Genomic DNA, 19,390 nt, shown 5'->3' with positions numbered 1-19,390 from the left:
CTCTTCTCTCTTCTCCTTCTTGAACCTATGTTGGATTTATTAAAGAAAATTGGAACATTTAGGTTGGATTATAATAACTGGTTATTACCGTTGGTCTTTTCTGGTATGTCCTTCCATCTATATTTCTTTTGTCATTTCCTTTCTTCATACCTTTCTTTATGGGATCAAAACCAATTTTTCGGCCTCTTAACATTCTTCCTGTCTTCCTAGAAATCCCCCCCTCCTGCTCTATCTCCATCTCCATCTAGGACACTGTCTCCCTCCATCACTACATGCTATGCTCTCCAGATGGAGAGGTTATTGACAAATTTTAAACTCTCCCCTCCCTCTACCGCTGCTCGGCACTATTTTGAACCCTTCCCTTCCCCACAGTGCCTCAGTATTAAATCTGCCCCCATTATATTTCCAGAAATTCATTCACACTTCCAGGAAAATCTTGGGAATTCTTCTTGGCTAGTGGTTATCCTGTGGATTAGCTTTTTTTTTCTTTTGGTTTGGTGATTTATTGGACTGGCTTCACTTCTGCTGCTTGTTGGTCATACTCGTGTAAGTGCATTGTAAACATGGTTTCACAAGTGAATGGGTGCTTACATAGGTCTATAGGTCAAACAGTTCAGGGCAGAAGGGAGTTCATAGAAAGTAAGCCATAGGTCTGTAGGTCAGGGTTGTAGATAGTAGGAGGTCAGCAGGTTCATACTCTATTCAGGCAGTGACGCCACTGGAGTGATCAGCCGTTTGCCACTATCACACACTAGACAGTAAAACAGCACTTCCAGAATCTTTTCTTGTTGTTAGTGATAGCTTGTAAAGTGTAACTGCTGCAATTAAATATGGGGTCAAGATCGTGCAAATGTAAATGCATTGGCACAATAGACGCAAGAATCCCTCAGTCTGTGCACAACTTTTTATAGCTCAACAAACCAACAAGGAACAAGTCTCCACAAGGAACCATTGAAATTATGCTTCTAGTTTCTGGAGCTTTTCTCTGTTTTGTTTTTTAAGTTATACATTTACCAAGTTGAATTCTCAAGTACAACAATAAAAATAAAGCAAAACTGGCCTGCAAAAATTTATGGACATGGCCAATAACCAGTATATGCATCCATTTCCCAAACCCAGCTGATAACATGCAGATAAATAGTCAGCCCCTCAGTTATGTAATATATGATCATATACTTTGTACACAAAATAATAGACTGTCCAAACAAATTAATGAATCACTTTGGTTTGTTTACACAGGGTGAACCTGTTCTAAACAGATTCTCAGGTCACCCTCATGAAGTCAGTTTCTGATTGTTTGGTCAGAGACAGTCACACCAGTGACCTGCTGGAGGTCATTCTGTAGCTCTTGCAGTGCTTATCCTGTTCCTCCTTCCAAAAAGAAACAGATAGCGGTCCTCCTGATAGTTTAAGGGCCTTTGACGGCCCTGTCCACTTCTCCCAGAGTAACTGCTTATCTCCTGGAATCTCCTCCATGCTCTTGAGACTGTACTCGGAGACACAGCAAACCTCTGGCAATGGTACGTGTTGATGTGCCATTTTGGATAAGCTGGACTACCTGTGCATCCACGCTCCACGTGTCTTCTCATGCTACCAGTAATGACTAGGGCTGGGTATCGTCACTGATTTTTAGAATCGATTTAATTCCGATTCACAAGGTCCAGAATCGATTCGATCCACGATTCGATTTAATTCGATTCGATTCGATTCACTTCGATTTGAATATGGGAAATTTTGACAGTCAGAAATATTATAATTCAGATCAGTACATTTACATATTTTTGTATCTATAAAAAGGAAGCTGACACACGCAAGACTTTATCAAAGGTGTGAGCATCACAGCAGATGCCTTTGTGTCAAAGTAGCTGAAGATAAAACACAGAAACACATGAAGGTGATTTTTCCTGGCCTGGGATTTTATAAAAATATTCTGCAGTACATCAAAAACGAAAGAAAACCATTTATCAACATATGAACATTACCTCTGAAGTTACAGCGGTTTTATTAGAGACACGGCTAAGCATTTTGCATTTTGCATAATTTTAAAAATTTTAAATTTGTTCAGCATTGAACGGCAGAAATTAGGTTTTCTTTTCGGAAGTATATAAAACAGAAAAAAAAAAAAGTCGGCCGATAGCGCTGTAAACAACGGTAGACTTGTGCGTAACAAGCAAGCGAATAATGCAGAAAAACGTAACAGAGAGAGAGAGGGGGAGAGAGAGAGAGAGCTGTGCATCGTGGTAGAAGCAAACAGTAAAAGTAAGAGTGAATACATGACGATGTTTATGTGAAGCGTAGTTTGGATCCTCTTTTGCTGCTGGTTTCGGTCAATATTGTTTGGAGAGACATCAAACTAACAGCTTTAGAATCAGCGCATAAAGGAGGTGAACACAAAGCGCGGACCCGCCGACAGATCAGAATCAGCGAGCTGTCGGCTTTCCGCCCCGACTGTGAGGAAATTCGACATCTAACTGATTTCTGATACCGCGGGCTGCGCTGTGTGTTTACGTCTTTGTGCAGAATCCGTGTTCCTGCTCTCTTTTACTGTTTAGCTGTTTGGGGGTTGTTGAAATTTTGTGAGATTTCACCTGAGATTCTGGCATTTCGGGCAAAATAAAATTTATATTAAAAAATCGATTCAGGATTTTAATGAATCGATTTTACGTAATCCAAGCCAGAATCGATTTTAATCGTAAATCGATTATAAAAACCCACACCCCTAGTTAATGACGCTCACCGTAGCTAAATACAAAACTACTGAAACCAGCCAGAAAGATGTGGAGGGAAAAAATGTCAGTGGCCTCCACCTGTAAAAACTATTCCTGATTTAAAACCACTGAAACCGGATTGAAACGACTCCCTCTGCCACTTGACTGACAGAATCTGTGTCCCAGAAGTTTAACTAATTTGATGCTATACTCTGATTAAAAAATGTTTCTTTGTATTTTCAGCAGTGTACTTATCTCTCTTAAAATCTGTCTATATAATTCACAGGGCTCTATGTAGTACTAGAAAAACTAAGTACATGATTTAGGAGCTTGCAGAACCACCTTTAGTAGTAATAACTTGAAGTAATCATTTTCCGTAAGACTTGCTAGAGACTATCAGTCTCTTACATTATCATTCCAACTTAGCATCAATTCACTGAGGTTTGCAGGCATTCGTTTGTGCACAGTTCTCTTGAGGTCCCACCACTATTCTGCTGTAGGTTCCAGTTTCCAGCCAGCTTTAGCTGACAGTCAAATAGCCTCACATTGTCACTAGAATACTTTGGTATAAAGAGGATGTGTCCAGGTCTGTAGGTGCCAAACAAACCCAAATCATCACACTTCCACTACCGTGCTTGACAGTTCGGTATGAGGTATTTGTGCTGTATGCTCTCTATCCTGTGTTATTCCAAATATGGTTCTAGAAGTCGTGGTTTGTTCAGATGAAAGCATGCAAACGCAAGCTGTGCTGCCATGTTTCTCTTTAGAGAGAAGAGGTTTTCTCCTGGAATCCCTTCCAACTAAATTATACTTGTTTAGTCTTCCTCTAATCATGAAATTTAACATTTAACATGCCAAATGAAGTCTAGCGCCAAATCACAACAACAGTCGCCTCAAGGCGTTTTATACTGTAAGGTAGAGACTACAATAATACATACAGAGAAAAACCCAACAATCAAATGACCCCCTATGAGCAAGCACTTTGGCGACAGTGGGAAGGAAAAACTCCCTTTTAACAGGAAGAAACCTCTGGCAGAACCAGGTTCAGGGAGGGGCGGGGCCATCTGCTGTGACCAGCTGAGGCAAGAGAAGGAAGACAGGATAAAGACATGCTGTGGAAGAGAGACAGAAATTAATAACAAGTACGATTTAATGCAGAGAGGTCTGTTAACACATAGTGAGTAAAAATGGTGACTGAAAAGGAAAAACTCAGTGCATCATGGGAGTCCCCCAGTAGCCTACGCCTATTGCAGCATAACTAAGGGAGGATTCATGGTCACCTGATCCAGCCCTAACTATATGCTTTAGCAAAAAGGAAAGTTTTAAGCCTAATCTTAAAAGTAGAGATAGTGATTAAAGGGGAATGATGTTCAGTAATCAGGTTAGCAACACTTGGCTGCTACTTACCCTCTTTTCCTATGGAGGCAGTAGGGATGTACTTAGTTTATTACAGGACTGTATATAGTTTATCTGATAAAATGTTGTGCAGACAACACTTCACTTCCACTGAAAAGGCAAGAGTCAAAGTCACCCATCTCCAGTTTCATTCTGGCTTTGGTTGGTAGCTGAACCTTACCTCAGCCTCACTGATGGATGTGCTGTATTTTTAGATCATGACTGGCTCAGATTACATGCCCTTCATTTATGCTAGGTGTGTTTTTTTTCTTCTTACAATCTGATGACAATGTTGTCCTCTGCATGTAAGACCACCAATTACAGTAGATTTAATATTTTTGTTCATAATTTTCTTTTATCTGATTTCTGTGCTGTCCTCCGGTCCTGCAGCTGAGTAATAAAGCAGATTTCTGCTGATAGCTTGAGGCTTTCACAGCAGTAACAGTCATTGTCACGATAGAAAATCATTCATTTTATGCACCTGTAGTTACACACTAAAGTAACTTTGAGAGTGTTTGTGCCTCCAACAATGCAAAATGTAAATGCACTGACAACATAAATGCTTTTCAAATAAAAAACAGCAGCAGCAAGAAAAACATACCGAGAAAGTACCAACGCAAAAAGGATGCTAAATATAACCCCTGTGTTTTTGTTGCATAAAAAGAACTCCGTTGCGCTTTGCCCTTGAAAATCTGACATTCAGCTCTCTTCGCTGACCTCTAGACTGCTGTCAGAGATCGATGATTGCAGGTTGTCGTGGCCAGGGACAGAGAGCCCTCATTCAGTATATTTTGGGATCTTACAGGACTGAACTGGCCACGTTTGTATGGTAGGTTTTGTCATCAGATGCTAGCCAGACGGCTGCAGCGAGGCATCTACATTCCAAGTTATAGTTAGCGGGGAAGACATTTTCATTCTATATGTCCTCTGGGTTCCCTGTCCATAGCCAGCAGCGCCGTGTGGGCCAAGCCACAGGGGGAGGGGGAGGAATGCCAATGATACCATCATTATCCTCTTAAAGTGGCACTGGGATCCTTTTTTTTTTAATGTAAAAGTTCTCTTTTAGCAGCAAGAACAAAACCTTTCAAACTCACAATAATTAGGATGATGAAGAATCTTCCTGTGAGCAACTGTAAATATTATTGCAAGTGTTGTTTGCCATTGCATTGATGCACATTAGCAGTTGAGAGAAAAATAGACTAAATGTTAAGTTTTAGCATCCTACCAACGTACAACACTGTGCAGAAGTCTGAGCCATCCTCATTTCTTTGTATTTTGCTAGTAAAATGGGAAGTAGCTGCAGCCATTTAGAGAAACGCATGTAAACATAGATGGAAATATACAGCATATAAGATGAAAACAGAGTTTGTACATTTCTTAGCTTTAAAGTCAATATTTGTTATTACCACGTTTATTCTTCAACAAGGCCGAACTCTCTTGTAATTTCTTAAGTAGTCTTCCAAAGCTCTTTTTTGGATGTTGGCTGCCTTTTGTTCTGTTTTCTGTCTAGATGAACCCACACTGCTTCAGTAATGTTGTGGTTCAGGCTCTTGTGAGGCCAACCTATGGGTTGATACATTGGTATTGTGTGTTTTCTATCCAAGTGTGCGTTTACTGCACTGGCAGTGAAGGCTTTGCTAATCAGTAAAAGAAAATCTGTGTCGAGATCTGATGGTACTTTTCTGTGTCCATCGTTTCATCATCGTGTTGCATTCATGTAAAATGTCACCCCAACCATGACAGAGCCTCCACTCTGTTTCATAGATGGATATAGCCACTCACTGTTATACCTCCACCCACATTGACAACAACCTGTTGCTACTGATTTCACTACACTTCCCTGTGTAATTTGTTATACCTCAGACTTTCTCCCCATTTTGCTTCCTTAGCAATGGTTCTTTAAGCCATCCGTCCACTGAGACCATTTTCTGATGAGGCTCGAGAGAATAATAAATGGATTAACTGGAAGGGCCAGATGTATCTGTCAGGTCTTGGCTGGACTTGTCCTGCTTCTTAAGGACGCAGCTTTTACTAAAAATCCGAGTAGCGTAACTTTTATTATACTATGGAAGGATCACGAGTCCACATTATGTTACATCTTTATATAATAGCCATGACTGTCTCTCCTCATGCTTGGTCTTGTTCTTTTTCCTAGAACATCTTTGCACACACAGCCCCCCCACCCAAGCAACCATGTCCCACTCATGAACCCCCAGCATCACATGACCCAATGTCCCGACTGTGCTCTATGTTTGTGTGTGCGCGTGACATGCATAAACTCTTTATAACCTAAGATGAGTGACTCCTGTTGTTTTTGGTGCAGCAGCTTTCCCCCCTGCTCTCACTGTGTATGTTTCACAGTGTTTGTGTACATTCGGTGCACTGCTGCGTTTCTTTTTAAATTTCTCCTCTTTAATTAGACGCACATGTACATCAGCGCTGCAGAGTGCACATAGTGTCCTGTCCTCATTCCTGTGTGTCTGTTTTGATGTCCTACTTTGTCCCAGTCATTTGGCCACCATGTGCCATGAACAGGCCTGGTTAACGTTCCCAGAGTGCTGTAATTTCGTCTGAGAGGAATGTCAGGAATTCTGTGTGTGGTGTTGGGGTGGGACTTACAGAGGACCAAAGGCCTTTAGACACACATACACACACATAGCGAAACACATTGAGACCACAGTTGTGAGGACGTTTAACAGAGCTTATGTAAAAGTTGATTCACTAGAGAGATTTCTCTCCCGCTTGCAGGCTTTTCCCCCACAAGCTGACAGTGCACATTTACTTTTTTAGAAGTTTAGAGTAGAAAAATCTGTTTGCTGCGAGGTTGGAAAATGGTTAGTAATGACTGCCATACACAGGATTATCTCCATCTGTCCCCAGAGGGCATTTCATTTTGCATTATAGAGTGCTGCAAGAAGTGAACCAATTCATCATCAGAAAGTAGCACATGAACAGCATCAAAGCCTTGAGGGAAGCCCAAAGTGGGGCTTGCAAATCCGGGCCTGGCTTTAGCTAATTAATAACAGTTTACGGTAAAAGATCGGCGTCAACATCTGACCTGCACGACCAGGGGCCCATTCGCTCTAGTTTGCTTTGGTTAGTTGTTTGGTCTGTGGGCGAGTGCTGGTTCGAAACTGCTGCCGGCTGCCAGGAAGACTTGTCAGCCCCTCGAATGACAGTTTACACACAGTTAGGCCAAAGGCAAGCCAGGGAGGTGGTGTACTACACAGGAATTGAATGAAATCCAAGCCGAAGAGGAATCTAACACAAGGAAGAATGATACTTCACATCAGGGCTGTGCTTTCTCTCGCTCTCTCTGTCTGCTGTGATGCTTGATAATTCAGGGCCGTAATGTTTTTATGGCAATATTTTTATTGCTTAAATTGCTGCTCTATCAAAGTGCCATTGAGATTTCAGTGTCATTGTCTCAGTATGTACTGTAGACATGATGCAAAGGTTATGAGCTGTTTGCTCAAAGTAAAACTAGTGCCCAGTCTGTGTTTAATTGCAGACATAGATAAAGAAAAGGTTCACTGACACAATTGTCTCTCTAATCAGACTTTATTGGTTCCACTTTTTTTTCTTTTTCTTTTTTTTACATCTTATGCTTAGCCTGCCGAGGCGGGAAAACTGTGCAGATAGGCGTGGGAACATGTTTTAATAGGGTTAGTTGGGCATGTGAGTTGAAATAAGTTGGCAATTCTCGTCCTCCGGAAGCATTCTTGCATCGGGATTGTGTTTGATGAAACTTCTAACTTCTTGGCTACCTTTTCTCTTGCTGGTAAAAGTTTAGCTGAGATACTCGGCAGGGATGCCTCCAGAATTTTTTCATAGTGGTGGCCATAAGAGGGGCCACTAAAAATATCAGGATGGCAGAATTTCCAATTTTATTATGCTGTTGTCAAATATAGGTTAAAAATAAAAAAAAATATGCCAAAAAAGAGAGAAAGAAAATATTTATATGCCTAGTTAATTTCCATTTTGGGGTGTGGCCAGTGCCCCGCCCCTGCCCCCCTTTGGTAGCGCCCCTGATACCCAGGCTGTCTTCCACAGTGTGGTGAGCATGCTGTGTCGTTTTCATAATGGAGCCTATAACACAACCTGCTTAAAATAAAAATGTTGTGTAATACAATGTGAAAAATAACTTTTTTTAATTTATATTTTAGGTTGTAGTCCTGCCATCCAGCAGGGGGCGCTGCAGCATTGTCACCCTTTCTTGTCTTTACTGTCCTGCTTGTGATTCCACAGCTGTGTTTTCTTCATCACTAACTTGCTGTAGTGTTAAACTACACTGGGCTGATTTTGATGACCGTCAGCTGCTTGTAGATGCAATGCATCACTGTCACTCATTTCATTCTCCCTTCGCTCACCCCGCTGTCCACCTGCATCCACAGATGATGACGTGGATCTGGAGCAGCTGGTGAATGACATGAACTCCTCTATGGAGAGTGTGTACTCCACACAGACAGACACGGCGGTTCTTCTAAACAACGGCCACGCCCCTCACCACCACCATCAGGTGCACTCTTCCTACCTGGGACACAGCCGTCGCCACAACCCAGCCCTGCCCTCTTCTTCCCCCTCCAGGGAAAAGCTGAGACACTCTCAACCCATGCACATCAAAGCTGTCAGGTAAATGCTCGTAACCTGGGCCTCTACATTGATCGCACTGGTTTATGTTCAAGATAAAGACGGCTGATAGCGCTGCTACACCTGCAGAAATAAAGATATGAATAAAAGACAACGCAGCACTGCCAGCGAAAGAACACTCTATTATATATCTGTCTGTCTGTGCTATTCTTGTAAACATGCTATCTCAGGAACACCTTGGACGAGTGATGACGTTTCATATCCGAAAGGTCAAAGGTCAGCTTCACTGTGAAATCACAGTTTTCTGCAGAAACCCTTTTTTTTCTGGCCACTATTAAAGGCCATGATCAGGAACAGAAGGGGAGAGTGTGACCATGAATTAACTTCTGGTAACTCTGTAGTTGCAGAGATATTATATTTGCTTTTTTGTGTTGCCACATTTAAGATGTGTGTTGAACTTCTCTGTGGGTTTAATCAGAATCAGCTTTCCTGGCCACAGTATGTGTGTACATACAAGAAAACTGACTGCTTCTAATCACTGTCAGTGAACTTACGCACTAATGAAATAGAAGTTCAACAAAATAAGTCATAAATTTAAAAAACAAAACATCAACAACATAGACATCAAAGGTCTGAAGCGCAAACATCATCCACCGTCCTTACACCCTCAACTGAGATGATGAGCATTTCTCATTTTATGGATCTAAACTGCAGTCTGACTGCTTGTCCCACACAGTTATCTCATGTTTTACAAATCTGGCAGGTGTACCAGGTCATCAGGCAACCGATCTGCCTCCAGTGTTCCCTCACTCTATTTGAGTTCCTGCTCACCAGACCTTCTGATAGAGTAGACTCAATAAACACTTACACAGATTAACTGCACTCATACAGCGTGTTATTTCATTCACTTTAAGCCCTTTGGCACCTTCACATTGCCAGTTAACTAGGGATGCACCGATACCGATACTGGTATCGGGTATCGGGGCCGATACTGTAAAATGTGTGTGTACTCATACTCGTAAAAGTTAACCGATACCATGAACCGATACCAACTTATTTCATTAATCAGAGGTTGGCTTGTCATTTCTGTTGTAGTTTTTTAGATTGACCACTAGGGGGGCAATTATTATTTTATTTATTATTTATTTTATAATTTTTTATATTTTATTATTTATTTAATAATAATTATTTTGTTTGTTTGTTTACAATATGGACACTCTGCAATAATTTAAAAGTTTATTTTATTTTCAAACCTAATTTGTATTTATTTTATTCCAAACAGAAGTGTTTATTTATTATTCTGAAAGCTCGAGACAGTGCCAATAGTTCAGTGATATTTTGTAAAATTACAATGTGGAGACTCTGCAATAATTTAACAGAAGTGCTTATTTTTCACTTGAAAATTTTTTGTGGTCATTTTTATTAAGATTTTATTTTTTATTGGCAGGGAATATAATAAAACCTGTCTTCCAATTAATTGCATTTGTGTGTGTGGTAGAAGTATCGTTTTTTGTACTCTGTATCGGCAAGTACTCAGATCCATGTATCGGTTTGAAAAAATTGGTATCGTTGCATCCCTACAGTTAACCTAAGATTCTTGTCTTTGGAATATGGGAGAAACATCCCGGCTGACCAGGACATTCATACCCAGAACCTGCTTGCTGTGAGGAGACCGTGCTGACCACTACACCACTGTGTTAAACAAGAGAGTGCAATACTCTGTAAAAATCATATTTATTGCGTTCTCCAGCGTTTTAATGTTACTGTAACTGTATTTTGGGGTCATCAGGGTATTTGTTTCCACAATTTCCAAAGAGTGGGACATAAATATGTACAAACCTAGAAATATTACAAATGTAATAGTTAGAAGCCGACAGATGATGAGAGGTTTAATGTAATTGACCGACGTTGACGTTAATAACAGCCGATAAGTTAAAATTACACACGTAAAGAAGAGACCACACCCTTCAACCATGTTACGAGTGTTGATGTTGCATATTTTACTCACCAGAGGGCACTGCAGTTTCCTTTTTGGCCACATGGCACAAACAAAAACCAGCTGATCCAAGCAGAGTCAGAGTAAACAAGGTAATAAATGAGTAAACATAACAAATGTGTCTATTGAAAGAGATTAAAGGACTAGCATTAGCTAAAGGTAGTCACTTGCTTACATTAATCCCTGCCTGTCCAAGGTGCTTTGCAACCCACCCCCATCCCAGGTCCTTCAGTTCAAGCTAATTTTGCTTTTTCTGACCATCTCCATTGTTATTGTCAGCAGCTCTTGCAGTTCTTGCTACTGCTCTCTCTTCCTCGGGCTTTCGAGGCAAGTGGACAGCGGGGTAGGTCAGGCCGATGCAATGGAAACTCTACTGTATATAAATGACTGCAGATCTAATAAAGAGGCCCGACAGAGCTATGAGTCTATGCAATTTAATATTTTAACCATCTTCATGCAGAATAAAGGTTATAATGTGTTGGACATACTTGCGCAATGAGTGTAAAGCAAGCTTGGAAACATAACGATTTAAAAGAAACGTGCAATAATTGGCAGCAAGTGTGAGCATTTGAGCATGATAAAGTTATTTTAAAGAGAAATGCTTGTTGTTTATTTAGACAGACGTGGATTAATATCTAGGCCAGAGGCCGTCCAGTGGTCAGTGAGCACCGACTGTCTTCTTGCCCTTTTCCTCCACTGTTCACTCTGAATAATGACCATTTCAAACAGGGCACACTGATCTGGATATTCTGTTAAAGTTCAGAGTGACACTGAACAGAGTGAGCCTGGGACAGCTTCTGCTAATCTGTGTGAACAAATTACAACAGCTAGAATTTAAACTTTTTAAAAAGTTTAGTGGTCCGGTCAGAGTTCAGATTAACTTTTAAGCTGAAACCATGTTGATTTGTATTCCTTATTATACCCAAATGACACCCACAATCATGTGTGTATATATCCTCCAGTGTTAGTCTCTCACTGGTAACCTGAGGCAGTGTCATGAATGTGTGTCTCCCTCTGCAGGAACCTGCAGGAAGAGCACCAGCTGCGCCCAGCCTCGCTGCCAGCCATCCCCAACCCTTTCCCTGAGCTCTGCAGCCTAACTGGATCCCCTATTCTGAGCCCCATACAGACCTCTGACAACCATGTAAGTTCACCTACACGCACGCCACGTGCACCAGCACGCAATCACTGAAAATGGTACAGCTGATTTGGTAGAGGCACATGCGGTCAAGGGATTGGCTACATTTCTGTTGCTCATGTTAATTAGATCTTGTATTTGTGTTAGTGTGTGTTTTCAAACCAGCTGACTGGCCTGTTATGTGCGGGTCAGAGCAGCATGTGTTGACTTTGGCTGCGCACATCCTTTATCCGTTACACAACAACTCAGTTATCGGTTATCTGGCAGTACATGTGTGTTATTGTGGAATCATCATCAATCACATTTACACACGCATGCAGACATATGACGGACATGTTTTGCTGTGGAAGAACGAGGTGAGCCGCGTCTCCAGGATGCTGTGGACAGAGTGCAGACTTCCCGTGGCAGAGCCAGGAATACGGCTGGGAACATCTGCAGGTCGGATCTCTCTGAACCTTCTGAATCCGTCTGCTGGCTCCGGCAAGACAGGCGCCCTTTTCCGGTTCACACCGCTTCACCTCGGCTCCTAGCGTCACTTCGAGAGAGTGTGTGTGTGCGTTTGTGTGCGTGTGTGTGTGTGTCACAGCCTTGCCCTTCCTTCCCCTGCTGAGCCTCCTGTCCCAGGAATGTTCCATCCTCCTCAAAGATGTTTTCAGGATGCCCACCCTGAACAATAAAAGTTATTTTAGATGCTTATTCACTCGCTCGCTTTCTTTACATACACACGCACACTTTTTTGTGTGTGTTGTTAACGCAGTTATACACACACAGGTGGCATTATTCAGTTCACACACGCACAGAGACATGTGATAAGCCAAAGCATTATTTTTGCATTTCGTTGACATCAACTCACAAGGTCTGGAGTCAGAGAGCAAGTTTGCAGTTTGTACAAAGGATCTTTTGTGTGCGCGGTCGAGTCTGTGAGAGCTGACTAAACATTGCTTCATTTCTCTTTCCCAGATCATCTTCATTTCGTCTGCAGTTCTTGTTCGTTCAGCGAGCCAAATAACCAGCCAGTAGCAGTTACGTTTCTATTTCTCTCTTATCTCACGCGGCTTTAACTTGTGCTTTCTGTCCAGTTATTCATACAGATAATGGCTGAGGCTCGTGACCACTTTAGAGCAGGCAGGACATTCTTTAACAGTGCTTAAATGCACAAAAACAGGATGGCGGTAGTATTCTTTTTAGGTGATAGAGCTTGTGAAAGGAGTAAAAAGCATGTTTATCATAGTCAGCAAAAGCATTTTGTCCAAAGGAGAAGAGGAGGTGGCTGTGAAACTGATAAATGTGTGGCTGAGGGTGATGGGGATCATGGGAACTGGACACCACCCATGTAAAGAAACATCTCCACTGATTGTCAGCAATGATTCATTAATAAATAACTGGGATGGCTGCGTCAGGCGGATGGATGGCCGTGGACTTCAGCCAGCCAACTTCTTGACTTTGGCTTTTACCTCTTTGGTTTAGGGTCTCATAGCTGGTGCTTGCAAAAAAGTCCAGAATTATTTTTTAAGCAATTTTAATCATGTTTTCAATCGTAGGAGTCTAAGCAATAGATATAGTTCAGTTTTCAAGAGGTTTACAGCAGCAGCCTTCTGACAACATGTTCAATCCTCCCAACCAGCTATTTGGTTTAACTCCACTCTTAACACTTGTTGTAAATACTTTTTGGAAACTGGCGCCATCGAAGGACTATTCCTTGCTAAACTGCTAAAGCCCTATTCATGCAGGCTTAGAGACCTGCCTGAATGGGTGTTTGCTGCTGTTGTCAGTGTGAAACTGTTGCAGAGAGGTGTCCTACACAGAAACCATCCTTCTGCTAGCAAACACAATTAATCTCAAGGAAGTTTTGGGTGTGACTAATAACCAGCAACCACACACCAGCTGGTCAGGAAATACACATTTATTTCTAATTACTGCATATTGTCAGGTTAGTTTCCAAACTATAATCGACTGAGGTCCTAATCAACCAATCATCAAAGTGCTAAAGTTTTATGGACAAAATTGAAATCCGGCAGCACGGTGGTTAGCACTGTTGCCGCACAGCAAGAAGGTCCTGAGTTCAATTCCAACATCAGGCCGGGGTCTTTCTGTGTGGAGTTTGCATGTTCTCCCCGTGTTTGCGTGGGTTCCCTCCGGGTACTCCGGCTTCCTCCCACCGTCCAAAGACATGCAGCTTGTGGGGATAGGTTAATTGGAAAATCCAAATTGCCATTAGGTGTGAATGTGAGCGTGAATGGTTGTCTGTCTCTGTGTGTTAGCCCTGCGACAGACTGGCGACCTGTCCAGGGTGTACCCCGCCTCTCGCCCTATGACTGCTGGGATAGGCTCCAGCGCCCCCCGCGACCCTGAAAAAGGAGAAGCGGAAGCGATTGGATGGATGGAAATTGAAATCCCTGAAAGAGAAATGAAGTAATACTGATATTATATCAAGTCCAGTCCCAGTCTGACTATATCACAGGTCTCAGTCAAGCAACTCCACAGCCACATGTGGCTCGTTTGCTCACCTCCATGCTAGCTGGCTTAGAGAAAAAGAGTATTACAAATGTGATGAATATAAAAATGGGGAAAAAAACTTATTTTTATTCATGATTCTTCAAAATAATCAATCAGTTGTTAAAGAAAAAATACTAATTTTAATATAGTTCTAATATCTGTGTCATAGCTTGCGTGTGTCATCTGACACCATAAACTCTACATTTTGCTGAAGCTCAGTTGTGCGTCTAGCGTGTAGGTAAACACATGAGGACGAGTCAGGATTCCAAAACTTTATTTGAAACTGACTAACAAGTTATAGCGGCTTTTGTGTAGCCTGTAGATCCTTTTTTGTTTTGGGTGTTGACCTTCTGGAACATATAATTAATAATAATCTTTGTGTAAACTTAACTAGGGCTTAAGTAATCATTTAAGCAGTTTAGTTTAAATTTGTCAGTACTTGATTAAGTACAGATAAATATGACTTTGGCTCATTACTAAATACCTGCAAAAGTCATGCGTGCTTCATACTGATTATAATGCCGATAAACAAACTGGTGAATGGGTTAATCCTTATTTTTCTAAATGTCTGCGTTAGCTTTGTTGCTGAGCACAGTAGAGAGGGCAAAGCTGATGTTAGCATTTAGCTCCAAGCACTGCCACTCCTGAGTACACTCTCACAGAGCTGCAGGCATGTCTGTGGGCTGCTTATTTACTAATTTGTTGACTGTGTAAGATCTTCCTAAACCAGCCTCCTATTGATTGGGCTGCTTTGGGGCATGCCTTTTGAAACATTGTACAATTTAATAGATTCTAATGCTCTAAAATGAGCTCTTTCTAAATCAAATTAAGTAAAACGTCCACTGATCAAATTCCTTAAATTCAGCAAATTTAGGGTTAGACTGTCTGCAGCATGGCCTTTCAGGCTTTCACTGTATCTAAGCTAACAGAAAGTCAGCGAGTTTAAATTTTACTGGCGCTGGAGTAAATAATGTGCATTGATATGTGCAGATCAGGTGAGTATATTTAAGCCTGAGGAGTGCTGAGTATGACTTACACAACAATGCAGATGGGACCGTCACACATGCGTGCGTTGGTCTGCAGACATACTTGCATTGTATTTGCATTGGCAAAGGTTTATCGGAGGATCTCGCTCCCTCCAGCTGTAGAGTTGGAATCTGGACATTCTTCACTGAGCTTCGGTCTTTCTCAAAGCGATATGCTGCTCACATTGTGAGCCAGTAGAGCAGTGTCCTCGTAGAATCATAAGCAGGCTGGAAATATAAAAAACTAACACGATGCTGCATCTCCATCAGATTTGTGAAGCTTTCTTTCAGTGGTCTGATTCTGCTCAATAGTGGACTGGATAATGGCCATTTCCCACGCATGTTGTTGCAGTGTTACACCATAGAGTTCAGTCATGTTCCCCTGGCTTTCACAAGGATTTGGTCAGGTTTTGTCTGTCATTGCTGGGCAAATGAGTTTGCTTTGGCACCGCGACCGTGGCTGCAATGCAACTTGTGCTTTTATTTGTGGCCAGAGAGGGCATTACGAACATCAGTGGCAGCAGGGAGCCCCGGTAGTTATAGAGACCAATCTCTCAGCCTCAACCAAAGCACCGAAGCCCCATGTGTTGGCTAACCTCCATTCTTTTGAAGTAGTTAGTGAGCAAGACACCGAACCCTTTTCAGTGACCTTGACCTCTGACCTCTTCTGGAAAGATTTAAGAGAAAAGAGGGTTTTAATTAAAAAAAAGGATGTGAAAAAACCCTTTTTCTCATGGTTTGTTGTTCAGCACATGGTTTCATTATTGAAATGTTTGATGCTTGCAAAATATTTCAAAGGTTAAAGCTGATTATGTACAAAGAGGAATCATACTTGGCTGCGGTCTACGGTCTTTAGCTGTGCCAGTGGCAGGACTCTAGGGATGATTTTTCAGCAGTGTTGCCAGCACTTCAGTCCAGACTCAGAAATCAAAACAACTTCTCAGAGGGTGAAATCTGATGGCTTTGTATCTCTGCGTTAGTTTAATTAGTCATTTAACATTAGACCATCCTAAAATAAGAGTTACTTATTGGGGCATAGCAAATGAAACACACTGTAATGGCTAGTTTTGGCGAGTCCTTAATTGAAACATCCATCCATCCATCCATCTTCATCCGCTTTATCCGAGGCCGGGTCGCGGGGGCAGCAGCCTAAGCAAAGAGGCCCAGACCTCCCTCTCCCCAGCCACCTCCTCCAGCTTATCCGGGGGAACACCAAGGCGTTCCCAGGCCAGCCGAGAGATATAATCTCTCCAGCGTGTCCTGGGTCTGCCCCGGAACACCTCACCCAGGAGGCGCCCAGGGGGCATCCTTGTCAGATGCCCAAACCACCTCAGCTGGCTCCTTTCGATGTGGAGCAGCAGCGGCTCTACTCTGAGCCCCTCCCGGATGGCCGAACTTCTCACCCTATCTCTAAGGGAGAGGCCAGCCACCCTTCAGAGGAAGCTCATTTCCGCCGCTTGTATCCGCGATCTCGTTCTTTCGGCCACTACCCACAGCTCGTGGCCATAGGTGAGGGGTAGGGACGTAGATCGACCGGTAAATTGAGAGCTTCGCTTTTTACACTCAGCTCCCTCTTCACCACGACGGACCGGTGCAGCGTCTGCATTACTGCAGCTGCAGCCCCAATCCGTCTGTCGATCTCCGGCTCCCTTCTCCCATCACTCGCGAACAAGACCCCGAGATACTTGAACTCCTCCACTTGGGGCAGGAACTCATCCCCGACCCGGAGTTGGGCACTCCACCCTTTTCCGGCTGAGAACCATTGGCCTCAGATTTGGAGGTGCTGATCCTCATTCCTGCTGCTTCACACTCGGCTGCGAACCGTTCCAGTGCGAGCTGGAGGCCCTCACCTGATGAAGCCACAGAACCACATCATCTGCAAAATCAGAGATGAGATTCTGAGGCCACCAAAGCGAAAGCCCTCCGCCACTTGGCTGCGCCTAGAAATCCTGTCCATAAAAATTATGAACAGAACCGGTGACAAAGGGCAGCCCTGGCGGAGCCCATCACCCACCGGGAACGAGTCCGACTTATTGCCGGCAATGCGAACCAAGCTCTTGCAACGGTTGTATAGGGATCGAATGGCCCGGCCCGTAGCAATGGGCCAGACACCCCATACTCCCGCAACACCTCCCACAGGACACCCCGAGGGACAACGGTCGAATGCCTTCTCCAAGTCCACAAAACACATGTAGAACTGGTTGGGCAAACTCCCATGCACCCTCAAGTATCCTCGAGAGGATGAAGAGCTGGTCCAGTGTTCCGCGACCAGGACGAAAACCGCATTGTTCCTCCTGTATCCGAGGTTCGATCTAGCGGACGAAACTCTCCTTTCCAGCCCCTGGCATAGACTTTCCCGGGGAGGCTGAGGAGTGTGATCCCCCTGTAGTTGGAACACGACCCTCCGGTCCCCACTCTTAAAGATGGGGACCACCACCCCGGTCTGCCAGTCCAGGGGTACTGCCCCTGATCTCCACGCAACATTGCAGAGGCGTGTCAACCAAGACAGCCCTACAACGTCCAGAGCCTTCAGGAACACTCGGGGCGGACCTCATCAACACCAGGGGCTCTGCCACCTAAGGAGTTGTTTAACTGCCTCAGTGACCTCGGCCCCCAGAAATTGGCGGGTCATTCCCCTCATCCCCAGACTCTGCTTCCTCCTCGGAAAGACTGCGTCAGTGGGATTAGAGGAGGTCCTCGAAGTATTCCTTCCAACCGCCTGACAATTTTCCCAGTCGATGTCAGCAGCGCTCCGCCAGCACTGTACACAGTGCAGGTAGAGCACCGCTTTCCCCTCCTGAAGACCCTGACGGTTTGCCAGAATCTCTTCGAGGCAGTCCGAAAGTCTTTTCCATGGCCTCTCCGAACTCCTCCCAACACCCGAGTTTTGCTTCAGCCACTGCCCGAGCCGCATTTCCGCTTGGCCTGTCCGATACCTGTCGGCTGCCTCCAGGAGTCCCACAGGCTAACCAAGACCGATAGGACTCCTTCTTCAGCCTGGTGGCTCCCTTCAACCTCTGGTTCCAACCATTTGGTTCGGGGATTACCACCACGGCAGGCACCAACCACCTTGCGGCCGCAGCTCAATGCAGCAGCTTCGACAATGGCGACGCTGAACATGGTCCATTCGGACTCAATGTCCCCTGCCTCCCTCGGAATGCTGTTGAAGCTCTGCCGGAGGTGTGCGTTGAAGATCTCGCGGACTGGGGCCTCTGCTAGTCGTTCCCAGCACACCCTCACTACGCATTTAGGTGCACCAGGTCTGTCCAGCGTCCTCCCCCGCCACCTGATCCAACTCACCACCAGGTGGTGATCAGTTGACAGCTCAGCCCCTCTCTTTACCCGAGTGTCCAGAACATATGGTCGCAGGTCTGGTGATACGATTACAAAATCGATCATCGACCTACGGCGTCCTGGTGCCACGTGCACTTATGGACACTCTTATGTTCGAACAAGGTGTTCGTTATGGCCAAACTGTGATTAGCACAGAAGTCCAATAACAAAGCACCGCTCGGGTTTAGATCAGGGAGGCCGTTCCTCCCAATCACGCCCCTCCAGGTCTCGCTGTCGTTACCCACGTGAGCATTGAAGTCTCCCAGCAGGACAACAGAGTCTCCAGGTGGAGCACCTTCCAGCACCCACCCCAGGGACTCTAAGAAGGCTGGGTACTCCGAACTGCCACTCGGCGCATAAGCGCAGATGACAGTCAGGACCCGTTCCCCGACCCTAAGGCGCAGGTAACAAACCCTCTCGTCCACCGGGAAAAACCCCAACGTACCGGCAGCAAGCCGAGGGGATATTAGAATACCCACCCCAGCCCGCCGCCTCTCACCAGGGGCAACTCCAGACTGAGACAGAGTCCAGCCCCTCTCCAGGAGACTGGTTCCAGAGCCCAAGCCATGCGTAGAGGTGACATTCCATGTCCCTATTGCCAGTCTTGGCAGCCGGGAGTCAGTCCGCCAGGGCCTCCGCTCCTGGCCGCCACCCGGCACACAATGCACCCGACCCCTATGGCGCCTCCTGCGGGTGGTGGGCCTGCGGG

General features: G+C 44.3%; 1 protein-coding gene and 1 long non-coding RNA gene across 6 annotated transcripts in view; both read left to right on the top strand.

Moving 5' to 3' along the window:
- The window catches only part of LOC146493758 (growth factor receptor-bound protein 10-like), a 52,302-nt gene that overhangs the window by 12,284 nt on the left and 20,628 nt on the right, over nt 1–19,390 (top strand). For all 5 annotated transcript variants that reach the window (XM_085147682.1, XM_085147678.1, XM_085147681.1 and 2 more), the window contains 2 exons: nt 8,498–8,735; nt 11,710–11,833. In XM_085147682.1, coding sequence (XP_085003808.1) covers nt 8,533–8,735; nt 11,710–11,833 — 327 coding nt within the window. In that variant the 5' untranslated portion in view covers nt 8,498–8,532. The remainder of the gene's footprint in view (nt 1–8,497; nt 8,736–11,709; nt 11,834–19,390) is intronic.
- On the top strand, nt 3–6,177 carry LOC146493759 (uncharacterized). The gene is made up of 2 exons (XR_014871798.1): nt 3–1,596; nt 2,724–6,177. It is a non-coding gene; the product is annotated as an uncharacterized LOC146493759 (long non-coding RNA).

The sequence above is a fragment of the Neolamprologus multifasciatus genome, chromosome 22, assembly GCF_963576455.1.
Source record: "Neolamprologus multifasciatus chromosome 22, fNeoMul1.2, whole genome shotgun sequence".
Taxonomy (NCBI): domain Eukaryota; kingdom Metazoa; phylum Chordata; class Actinopteri; order Cichliformes; family Cichlidae; genus Neolamprologus; species Neolamprologus multifasciatus.
This window is presented reverse-complemented; position numbering and strand designations above follow the sequence as displayed.